We start from the raw sequence: 12567 nt of genomic DNA, 5'->3' as shown, positions 1-12567 counted from the left end.
AGAAAGAAATACATCAGAGTTCAGTCTGTTTTAAAGAAGACTTTATAAACTCCAGAGTGCTAGTGCTGTTTCTGTTCATGGATCTGGCTTCATTTTCAAGTCTGTGACTTTAGGTTGATTTCAGTGATTGATTTATTCACAAGTTCAATAAAAAAAAAAATAAACTAAACTTTAGGTTGACATCACGCCGCCTGCCAATCATATAGCTCCGCCTACCAGTTGACGGACGTCTCAAACATGCAATAGGGATTTGAGGCTACCCTAGCAACCGGACGGATGGACCAATCAGAGGCCGGTACACAGGTCCGTCCTTCCCCTCCGCTCCTCCGGATCCACCCGCGGTTCCGCGTGCCACCCGGCCCCTCCCCCCCGGAGCAGAGAGGCGGGAAAAAGGAGGAGGTCCGTGCACCGCCCCCCCCCCCCCAGTCCCCAGCTCAGACCCAGACCCAGGACCAGACCCAGACCCAGGACCAGAACCAGGACGGAACCGCGTCAGGAGGGTCCGGACCCGGGCTGTCCGGTGCGCGCTCATGGCAGGAGGCGCGCGGAGTGTTTTGACGTAGACGCGTTCTCGTATGGGAGTCTCGCGCGGACACTTGTGGACCGGCTGAACCGGGTCGCGCGGGTCCAGGAGTCCGGTTCGGAAGTCACCATGGGACGCGTCCGCTTCCGTCCAGGATGAGCCACCGCAGCCCCGCAAAGGCCTACGACTTCCTGCTCAAGTTCCTGCTGGTGGGAGACAGCGATGTGGGCAAAGGGGAGATCCTGTCCAGCCTGGAGGACGGGGCCAGCGAGACCCCCTACGGACACAACATGGGTAAGTGGACCCAACAGGACCAGCGAGACCCCCTACGGACACAACATGGGTAAGTAGACCTGAACCAGGACCAGCGAGACCCCCTACGGACACAACATGGGTAAGTGGACCCAACAGGACCAGCGGGACCCCCTACGGACACAACATGGGTAAGTGGACCCAACAGGACCAGCGAGACCCCCTACGGACACAACATGGGTAAGTAGACCTGAACCAGGACCAGGGCCCGAGGCCCCCTACGGACACAACATGGGTAAGTAGACCTGAACCAGGACCAGGACCTGAGGACCGCAAGCAGACCGGGTTCTGGGTCAGAGCAGAACCACTGGGCCTGCAGACAGATGTCAGGACCAGGTCCAAAGACCTGGACCTGGTCCTGAATCTGAGCTCAGCTCAGACTCAGATGGTCCACTGTGACCTCAGTCTGATCAGTTTTTACATTGAACTGCTGAGGTTCAGTCTAGGACATCTGAGAGGGTTCACCTGGACCAGCAGGGACTGGGACCACTTTACTGTGTGTGTGTGTGTGTGTGTGTGTGTGTTTGTTTGTTTGTTTGTTTGTTTGTTCTCATCTTTAGTGTAAAACTCTTCCACCCATCTTTCCCAGATCTTCCCCACAGATAGGCCTAGGCCCTGGGACCAACCCAGTCCATTTTGGTCCCAGTAGGACAAAGTTCAAGGTCACAGCAAGGTCACAACATCTACAGTTTTCCATCTGTCATCACTGAGACATTTTCCAAAATTCATCCAAAATTCCAAACGACTCCGATTCTCCTCCAGTTGGATCCACCTGTAGCTTAGAACAGTCTCTTGTATGTGGAACTAAATTGTCCACATCCACTGTGGAATGTGGACTCTGTGGACATTTACACTGAACACTGAAAATCCCATTTCCCACACATTTAAAATTAGAACTCAACTAATACTGATGTGAATTGAATCTAATTGGACAGACACATGACTGGGACCAGATTCAACTGTTTGTGTGTATGGAACAACCTGGAAACTGTTGGATTTAAACAGACAGAGTGGATCCACACATGCACAGAGTTCAGGCTGAAGGAGGAGCTGTGAGTTCTGAACACTGGTTAGTTTTTTTGTGTTTTTTTTTAATGTCATCATGTTGAAGTTTTTACATTTTCATCTTACATCTCGTGTCTTGTGTCTTTTACATCATTTTGCATCATTTCAAAGTATTGCAATTTAAAAACAAAAGTTTTGCATCATTTTTACCTTGTGTCTTTTGCCTTGTTTTCGTCTTGTTGCGTCTTTAGTGTAGTTTTGCTTCATTTTCATCTGATTGCATTGTTTACGTTCATTTTTTGCACATTATTTTTTGTATAGTTTTCATGTTGTGTTTTGTACTGTTTTCATCAAACTGCATTTTTTATGTTGTTTTGTATAACTTTCATCTTGCGTTGTTTGCATCATTTTTGTCTTGTTGCATCTTATGTTATTTTATGTGCTTTTCATCTCATTGCATTTTGTAGATTGAATTTTTGCATCTTCAGTGTAATTTTTCATCGTTTTCATTTTATTACGTCTTTTATGTCATTTGTAATTTCATAATGTTGCACCTTACATTATTTTACATCATTTTCATCTTGTATTTTTTTACGTAATGTGTCATTTCCATCTTATTCTGTTTTGCATTTTTTAATGTTTTCATGTCATTGCATTTTTTTAATTAAACCTTATTTTGCATCATTTTAATTTTATTACATTTTTTATAGTTTTATCTCATGTGCGTTTCATATGTTTTACATAATTTTGCATCATTTTCACCTTATTGCGTTTTTTTTATAACATTGTTTGCGTCATTTTCATCTTGTGCTTCTTTGAGGGAGCTAATTTTGTGTTTTCATCAAATTGCATTTTTTATGATTATATTATATTATATTATATTATTATTTTCCACTTCTTCAAGTTTTATAATAACTTTACAAGCAGTAAACAAAAAAACACTTGGTAAAATTTGAATTACAAAGATGTTACGGGACTGTTTTATTATGTTTAATTTTATTTTTTTATTACATTGTTAGCGTTTTCATTTTATTGCCTCTTTTTCATCACTTTTTACATCTTTTGTGTTGTTTTTGTCTTAAGTCTTGTTGTCTTTATTTGTCATTTTCATCAAAACATTGTCTTTTGTCTGTTTCACAGTTTCATCCCTTTCTGTTAAAATCAGTCTCAATTATAATGAGATTAATAATTAAATATGAAATTAAATCATTAAAATGTCTTTGAGTTTACGGACATAACTTGAGTGAAACTTTATGGATTTTATTTGTCAGTTTTAGTTGAAGGTGAAAAGTGTCTGAATCAGTTTTAAATATCAGTGATGTTTCTACTGTTTCATTTCTCGTTATTTTCACTAAAAACACAAACACTGCTGCGTTTTCTGCGGTCCTGAGTGGAGGTGGATTTGTCGGAGCAGGTTCAGTGTTGGCGTTGAATCAGACCTAAAGGCTGTGGATGTCAACTTCCAAAACGAGTTGGAACTTGAATCGTAGTCATGGGAAAATAACTTCGATGCGTTGGAGACAGAAACTTCAGCTCTGACTTGAACAAACGTACGACAGATGGACTCTTTAAACACATGTTCATGGAGTGAATAGTTCCAGACGAATATGAGTCTGGACTCCACGTTTCCTTTGACGTTCTACTCACACACAGGCTTAGTTTGAATGCAGTTCAGATTAATTCAATTAAAAAAAAAGCTTAATTATCCAGGGCCGTCACAACAGGAAGACTGTTTTGTGTATTTGTACTCAGTCTGTGTGTTTTACTGCAGTACAGTCTCAGTATTTGTGTATTTGTACTCAGTCTGTGTGTTTTACTGCAGTACAGTCTCAGTATTTGTGTATTTGTATTCAGTCTGTGTGTTTTACTGCAGTACAGTCTCAGTATTTGTGTATTTGTACTCAGTCTGTGTGTTTTACTGCAGTACAGTCTCAGTATTTGTGTATTTGTACTCAGTCTGTGTGTTTTACTGCAGTACAGTCTCAGTATTTGTGTATTTGTACTCAGTCTGTGTGTTTTACTGCAGTACAGTGTCAGTATTTGTGTATTTGTACTCAGTCTGTGTGTTTTACTGCAGTACAGTCTCAGTATTTGTGTATTTGTACTCAGTCTGTGTGTTTTACTGCAGTACAGTCTCAGTATTTGTGTATTTGTACTCAGTCTGTGTGTTTTACTGCAGTACAGTGTCAGTATTTGTGTATTTGTACTCAGTCTGTGTGTTTTACTGCAGTACAGTGTCAGTATTTGTGTATTTGTACTCAGTCTGTGTGTTTTACTGCAGTACAGTGTCAGTATTTGTGTATTTGTACTCAGTCTGTGTGTTTTACTGCAGTACAGTCTCAGTATTTGTGTATTTGTACTCAGTCTGTGTGTTTTACTGCAGTACAGTCTCAGTATTTGTGTATTTGTACTCAGTCTGTGTGTTTTACTGCAGTACAGTCTCAGTATTTGTGTATTTGTACTCAGTCTGTGTGTTTTACTGCAGTACAGTGTCAGTACTAGTATGTGTTGTTACTCTTCGGTGTATTAATAAACTGCTTTGCAGGCAGCTGCTCATGACTCACACTCGCCTGCAGGACGGCGTCCGGACGAGTTGAAACCCCCCCCCCCCCCCTCTGTTTTCGCTCTGAGGTGATGATGTCATCCCTCAGCGGCGTGTTGGACTGAACACATGTGTTACATAATGACTGAGAGGACGCTGAGCCTCTGCTACTCACTTAGTATCTGCAAATACTCAACAAAACAATGAGAAAATCTACTTAGACTTATTGAATTATTTCATTTAATTTATTTATTCATGTTTTTGGTGATTAAAGAGGCACAGATATTTTTGGTCGATGGTGATACTGATATTTCATTTATCTTCTTTTTCTTCTTATTTATCCTCCTCTTATTTATTTATTTATTTTTTAATTTTTATATATATATTTTTTTTTATTCAAGAAAGGAAAAACAATATATGATGCATTTTAGATCCAATGTCTTGAATTGTTTTTCTTACTTTAACCAACCCAATCCCCTCCCTCCCACTCGTCCCACATACATACAAACTGCCATTAAACATGAACCAAAAAATAAAAAAAAATAAATAAAAAAAGGTTGGGCACAATTTAATATAAATAATGTGGGTAAATAAATAAATGAATAAATAGGGGACACTTTCATGTGTTTCTAGTTTACAGGATATATGATGCTATGGGACGGTGTTGAGCCGATCAAAATGCAAATACAATTAACAGAGAAATCTTCATTATAAATACAGAATACTTCTTATTTTAAGGTTTTTCAGTTCTTCATCACATTCTTGTTTTGCATCTTTTTCGTCTTGTTGCATCTTTTTTTCCATGAATTCCTTTGTCATGTGTGATATTTTACATTTTCACGTTGCGTCTTTTAGATTGTTTCCGTCTCGCTTCTTTTACATTGTATTCACTGTGTGTCATGTTTTGTGTCATTTTCATTGTTCTGTTACATGCATGTGATATATTAATGACAGAACAAAATGCTAAAGAAAGGAAATGAAAGATAAGATAAAAACAGTAGAAAAAATTTTGTGAAGATGTTAAAAAAAAAAGCTAAAGTAAAAGATGCGACAAAATGGAAAGAAATTAAATGAAAGATGAAACAAAAATGTTGAAAAGATGAAAAAAAGACAAACAAAAGATGACAGAACTGAATGAAAAGGCATAAATGTGACAAAAACAATATAATGGACAAAAAAAAGACAAAAAAAATGTTACTGAAATCAAAAACATAAGATGCGACAAAACAAGATGAAAACAACAGAAGAAGAGGAAAATAATGGACCAGAATTGAACCAAATCAAGACACAAGATAAAGTAACAAAAACCAACATAAATGACACCAGATGAAAATAGTGGAACTCAAACCGTTAAAAAAAAGAGGAAAAAACTCCATAAAACGGGTCATTTCCTTAAATCAGAGCCTGCTTTTATTCCAGTGGAAGTGTGGATGCAGATGAAGTGGGTCAGGGTCTGGTGGGGTGCCCTCCTGTGGGTTCCATGGAACAGCTGATGGAAAACCAGACCAGACCCCCACCCCCCAGGGCCAGGGTCTGTGGGTCGTCTCATTTAATGGAGCTGGGACTGAAACACTGAAACTCAGACATAGCTGTGGTCGGACGCCTCCATGCCAGAAGATTCTGAGGATTCTGAGGATTCTGAGGCTGAGAGGCCAAGTCCAAAAAGACCAAGAGTTAGGAAGGAAAAGTGAAGACAAACAACAAACAGAGGAAGAGGAGAAGAAAGAAGAGGAGGAGATGAAGAAGAGGAGAAGGAGGAGAAGAAGAAGAAGGAGGAGGAGGAGATGAAGAAGACGCAAACACACAGGAATGAAAACAAACAGAGGAGGAGGAGGAGGAGATGAGGAAGACACAAACACTCAGGAATGAAGACAGAGGAAGAGTAGGAGAAGAAGAAGAGGAGATGAAGAAGAGGAGGAGGGGGAGAAGATGAAGATGAAGGAGGAGGAGATGTGGTCCTGTAGTAGGTGTGGTTGTGTTGTGTCTAGTGTAGTAAACATGTCAGTGTGTGTTGTGTACTCAGTGTGTGTTTGTGTAGGAGCTGAACACTGACTGTTTCCTCTGCCAGGAGGGACTGGGGTCACTGTGTGTGTGTGTGTGTGTGTGTGTTTGTGTGTGTGTGTGTGTGTGTGTGTGTGTGTGTGTGTGTGTGTGTGTGTGTGTGTGTGTGTGTGTTTGTGTGTGTGTGTTTGTGTGTGTGTGTGTGTGTGTGTGTGTGTTTGTGTGTGTGTGTGTGTGTGTTTGTGTGTGTGTGTTTGTGTGTGTGTGTTTGTGTGTGTGTGTGTGTTTGTGTGTGTGTGTGTGTTTGTGTGTGTGTGTTTGTGTGTGTGTGTGTGTGTGTGTTTGTTAGCAGGATAACTCCAAAAGTTATGGACGGATTTTCAGGAAATTTTCAGGAAATGTTGATACTGGCACAAGGAGGAAATGATTACATTTTGGTGGGGATCGGGGGCAGATCTGTCTTGGCGGAGTTCTGAGCTCTACAAGTGCTTTTGTTGTTATGGGATGATTTTAGTGGATGGATCAGAATGTAAACAGTCATGTAGAAACAATCTGAACTTTAATAACATCAAGTATAAAGTGTGTTTAATATACTCACCTGGACAGCACAGGGTTAAAGTGTGTTTAATATACTCACCTGGACAGCACAGGGTTAGAGTGTGTTTAATATACTCACCTGGACAGCAGAGGGTTAAAGTGTGTTTAATATACTCGCCTGGACAGCACAGGGTTAGAGTGTGTTTCATATACTCACCTGGACAGCACAGGGTTAAAGTGTGTTTAATATACTCACCTGGACACCACAGGGTTAAAGTGTGTTTAATATACTCACCTGGACAGCACAGGGTTAGAGTGTGTTTAATATACTCACCTGGACAGCAGAGGGTTAAAGTGTGTTTAATATACTCGCCTGGACAGCACAGGGTTAGAGTGTGTTTCATATACTCACCTGGACAGCACAGGGTTAAAGTGTGTTTAATATACTCACCTGGACACCACAGGGTTAAAGTGTGTTTAATATACTCGCCTGGACAGCAGAGGGTTAGAGTGTGTTTAATATACTCACCTGGACAGCAGAGGGTTAAAGTGTGTTTAATATACTCACCTGGACAGCACAGGGTTAAAGTGTGTTTAATATACTCGCCTGGACAGCACAGGGTTAAAGTGTGTTTAATATACTCGCCTGGACAGCAGAGGGTTAGAGTGTGTTTAATATACTCACCTGGACAGCAGAGGGTTAGAGTGTGTTTAATATACTCACCTGGACAGCAGAGGGTTAGAGTGTGTTTAATATACTCATCTGGACAGCACAGGGTTAAAGTGTGTTTAATATACTCACCTGGACAGCAGAGGGTTAGAGTGTGTTTAATATACTCACCTGGACAGCAGAGGGTTAGAGTGTGTTTAATATACTCATCTGGACAGCACAGGGTTAAAGTGTGTTTAATATACTCACCTGGACAGCAGAGGGTTAAAGTGTGTTTAATATACTCACCTGGACAGCACAGGGTTAAAGTGTGTTTAATATACTCACCTGGACAGCAGAGGGTTAAAGTGTGTTTAATATACTCACCTGGACAGCAGAGAGTTAAAGTGTGTTTAATATACTCACCTGGACAGCACAGGGTTAAAAAACAGAGTAACTTCACAGAAACACAGAAAAAAACCAAAGCTCCAGAGTCACCACTGGGAGATTGTGTTGTGTTTGTGTGTGTTTGTGTGCGCGTCGGTGCTTGGTGGGTGGGTGGTGGGGGGTGTTGCTGTGGGGCGGTTACTGAAGTGCAGATGCTGTCGGCGTTGCCAGGAGAGGCTGACTCATTCCTCTGGATGTGTGTTCCTCGTACTCATGGACTGACCTCCACTCACTAAAAAAACACAAAGATGGGATTTTTTTTGTGTTGTTTACGTGTGTGTGTGTGTGTGTGTGTGTTTGGACGCCGGCCTCGTCTCTAAAAGCTTCTTTGTATAAATAAACCCCAGTGTTGTTTCTGTGGAGGACGACGAGCTGTTGGAGGAACATTTCACAAGGTTTTATTTAGAGATTTTTCAAGAAGGTTCGTCCGCAGATGATCTGCTGTTTACTGGAAATTCAAAGTGGAATATCACAAAAACCACGATTTTGAACATGATGGAAATGACATCAACAACATAAAAGACGCAACAAGATGAAAAGGATGTAACAAGACAAAAACAATATAACAGAGGAACAAGATGAAAATAAAGTAAAAGATGCAATAAGACAGAAACATAAAATATAAAATGAAAATAATGTAACAATATCAATACAATGTCAAAAATACAACAAGATGAAACAAGACAAAACAAAACAATACATAAAAATAATGAATACAGCTTCAAACGTTCCAATTCAAAGCACTTTTTAAAAATATCTCCAGTATTTTAGGACAGATACAAACATAAAGTCATTGTCTTGAAAAATACAAATCAGATCCATGACGTATTACAGTCGATGAAAATCCTCCATCCTTAAATGTTGTTAAATTTCAGCTGTGGCATGTAGTGGACTGAATGGGCTGCACATTCTGGTGGATGTTTCTGATCATAGGAATATTTCTAACCTTTAAACATGACATTAAACCCTGGAGGAAACGGACCCATCTTCACCTTCTACAGTCTGTTGTGTTTGGTCTTATGGAAGTGCACTTTCCCATCATGCCTCATGGTTCATGTATGTGTGTGTGAACATACGTGTGGAGGTTGTCATCTGTTCCTCTGGAGACGTTTTTTCACAACCAGGAAATCTGTTCAGAAATGATGTGATGAAGACGGTTTTTATGAAACTGAGAAAATACTCATTGGAATATTTGTTTGCAACATCAAAGCAGCTTTTTCTTTTTCTTTCTTTTTTTTTTTTTTTACTTCTGCCAGGTTTTCAGGAAATGCTGACACTGGCTAGGGATGTAACAATATGAAAATTTCATATCATGGTTATTGTGACAAAATTATCGCAGTTATCATTATTATTGCAGTATTGTTGAAATTGTGCTCAGAATGTTCAAAAAGTACTGATACACACTGAAAGAATTTAAGTTGTATTTTGAGAAAAACAAACAAACCAAAAACCCATAATAACAGCACAAGGTACTTTCTGTTGCAGAAACATTCAAATATTAGCATGTAACCATCAAACATACAAACGTGCATTAAAGATAGCACCTTACAGCCACTGTTTGACCATTTTCAGATCAAGTTTGAGTTGGTTTAGTTTCTTTTTCATAGATAGATCAAAGTGCAGTAATCAAACACAGTTATCATGATAATTAGAATTTAAATGGTCATACTAACTGTGGGGCATTTTACTGTGGTTTATCGTTGTAGCTGTAATCGCAGCACAGACCTCCACCAAAGCAGATCAGTGACACCCCCCCCCCCCCATCACCACCAAAACTGAATCATTTGTACCTTGTGCCAGAATCAGCATTTCCTGAAACTCTTATCCAAATCTGTCCGTCTGTCCCCTCCTGATCACCACCAAACCTTATCCTTTGTTCCTTGTGCTTCCATGTTGGTTAAATTACACTGATTTTTCTGAAGACATTTCAGGTTGTTCATATTTGTTCATGTTTTTCACATTTTTTGTTGAAAGATAGTTTGTAAATGTTAACTTTTTTACCCTTAAAGACCCAAACATGTTCTGAAATCTACAGCTGATGTGTGTGTGTGTGTGTGTGTGTGTTCATTTGTCGTCCATTGTTGATAATTACTGTTATAAAGGAGATGAGGCGTTCGCTGCCTCCTGCTGCTGTGGGGTTTTGCAGTGTCGACAGCCTGGTATTATCCAGTGTGTGTGTGTGTGTGTGTGTGTGTGTGTGTGTGTGTGTGTGTGTGTGTGATGTAAACCATTACATTATAAGGTCAAACTAGGGTTCAGTTCAGTACAGGTGAAGAAGTCCACACAGTGTCCTCCAGTAGAACCAGTCCAGTAGAAGAACTGGAAAACAGCCAACAAGTCCAGGATCTGAAACCAAGTCCATGTAGAAAAGTCTGACGTCCAACTGGACCTGGACTTAGAATCTAATGTTCAGAGCATTAAAGCAGAAACAGCAGAATACAGCTTCACTATTTACAGCGGAAAGGTCACAAATGGAACTGAAACGTCAGCGTTTTTCCTGCAGATCAGTTCATTTATCATGTGTAATATTTTAGACACTTTTCAGCTTTTTGCGTCTTTTATATTGTTTTGGTTTTGTTGCATTTTTTTTTTTTTTAAACATCATTTTCATCTTTTTGTGTCTGGTACATGTTGTGTGTTTTACTTTGTGTTCATCTTGTTATGTTTTTTATGTTGCTTTCATCTCATTGTTTCTCTTATGTAATTTTCATTTTGTTGCATCTGTTTGTGTTTCATCCATTTCAATCAGTCTGGATGTTGTGTAGACACACATTGATGCTCATTTACCTTAAATATTCATAATGTAAAGTACACACTGCAAAAAATGAACCTCTGACTTAGATAAACTGACTTGAATTTGGAATATTTTTCTTGAAAGATAATTTTTTAGATTTATTTACTTATTGAGACTTAACCTTGTTCAGATTATTTGACTTGTTCCAAGAATTTCCATCTTGATCTGAACCCCACTTAGATATTACAACTAATTTTAAACAATATTTAGAACAAAACCAGTTCCACTGTTGGAGGATGAGTATGGAGGACACTAGAGGTGTGTATTGGCAAGAATCTGGTGATACGATACACATCACAACTCTAGGATCATGATACTATAATGCGATGCTAATTACAAGGTGATATTTTTAATTTTTTTTTTTTTTTTTTTTTTTACAACATTATTCCCTGGAAAAATAGAATTACACTAGATCTCTACACAAATACTAAACAAAAACAGGATCTAATGCTTTATCACGTAACTGTCCTCTGTAAAAATATAAAGTCCAGGGTTTGGTTAAATTTCGGATAAATAAAGTTTTAACATCTGGCTTTACCAGTACAAAAAACACACACAATAAATAAACAAATACATTAAATTATGTTTTACAGACATTACAGTTTAAGATTCAGCTCAAATGTTCTTATTCTATTAGCTGTGAATAGAATGCATAGTGGACAGTCCCTGAATCATCCAACATTATAACATGATTTTTTGCAACAAAGGGACTACCATCTGCCTCTGTCAGACGGTAAAAAGTGCTTTTAGGATGCTTCAAATAACCATTATTGAACAAAACAGTGGTATCAATAAAAAAAATATCGATACAGAACTTTTTAATATTGATACAGTATCGTGAACTGAAATATCGCGATATATTATGGAACCAATATTTTCTTACACCCCTAGAGGACACAGGAACTGTTCACCCTCAACACATTTGGATGTGCTTTCTGCAGTTTTGTCTATAGATAGCCTACATATCTATTGAGTCAGTACATCTTCAAACAGTATTTTCTGCTTAAAATAAGAATTTTATCATTCTATAATCCTGTATTCTTAGATAATATTTTCTTCTTTGGAGAAAACTTGATAATTGTCATTTTCTTTCTGCATTGGCAGATAATTGGACTTGAAATGAGACCTTTTAACCCAATAATGAGTTGGATTTTCTCCTTTTTGCACAGGCCTTTTTGGCTGTACAGATGTGTGTCAGTGAAATGTCAAACCCACATCCTGAACCCTGAGGCTCTCCTTTCAGTTCTCTAGTATATTCATGCTTTCTCCTCCAGATGAGTCTAACCTCTGTAAATCCTCTGCTCTTAGTTTAAAGCCTCTGCTGATGGTGATGAGTGTTTCCTTAATCTGTCAGAGGATGAGGCTCAGAGGTTGTTGGTTCTAATCCCTGTCAAACGTCCTCAAGGCAGAGTCGGTTCCTGCTCTTTTTTCACCGCTTTATTCCAGTGTTTTGTTCGTACGTATGTGAAAGCTCAGATTTAGTTTTTCTTCATTCTGTCTTTTCCTTTGTGTCTTCGTCTCCTCAGGTATCGACTATAAGACGACCACCATCCTCCTGGACGGCAGACGAGTGAAGCTGCAGCTCTGGTACGCAACTTTAACGGGCTCATATTTAGGCAAACCCACTGTTCTTAGTCTGGGCTTCATTTCTTTGTGTATTAGATAGATAAATAGATAGATAGATAGATAGATAGATAGATAGATAGATAGATAGATAGATAGATAGATAGATAGATAGATAGATAGATAGATAGATA

At 39.1% G+C, this 12567-nt stretch overlaps 1 protein-coding gene across 2 annotated transcripts in view; it reads left to right on the top strand.

Annotated features, from left to right (window-relative positions):
- Positions 1-427: 427 nt before the first annotated feature.
- Positions 428-12567, top strand: part of rab40b (RAB40B, member RAS oncogene family) — a 27440-nt gene continuing 15300 nt past the window's right edge. The window contains exons 1-2 of one of the 2 annotated variants that reach the window (XM_030121883.1): positions 428-817; positions 12337-12397. In XM_030121883.1, the coding sequence (XP_029977743.1) occupies positions 679-817; positions 12337-12397 (200 nt within the window). In that variant the 5' untranslated portion in view covers positions 428-678. Of the gene's footprint in view, positions 818-845; positions 1016-12336; positions 12398-12567 lie in introns of those variants that run through there. The other variant, XM_030121884.1, reaches the window with a different exon arrangement.

The sequence above is a fragment of the Sphaeramia orbicularis genome, chromosome 19 (assembly GCF_902148855.1).
Source record: "Sphaeramia orbicularis chromosome 19, fSphaOr1.1, whole genome shotgun sequence".
Classification (NCBI taxonomy): domain Eukaryota; kingdom Metazoa; phylum Chordata; class Actinopteri; order Kurtiformes; family Apogonidae; genus Sphaeramia; species Sphaeramia orbicularis.
The sequence above is the reverse complement of the archived record's forward strand: the minus strand, read 5'-3'. Positions and strand labels throughout refer to the sequence as shown.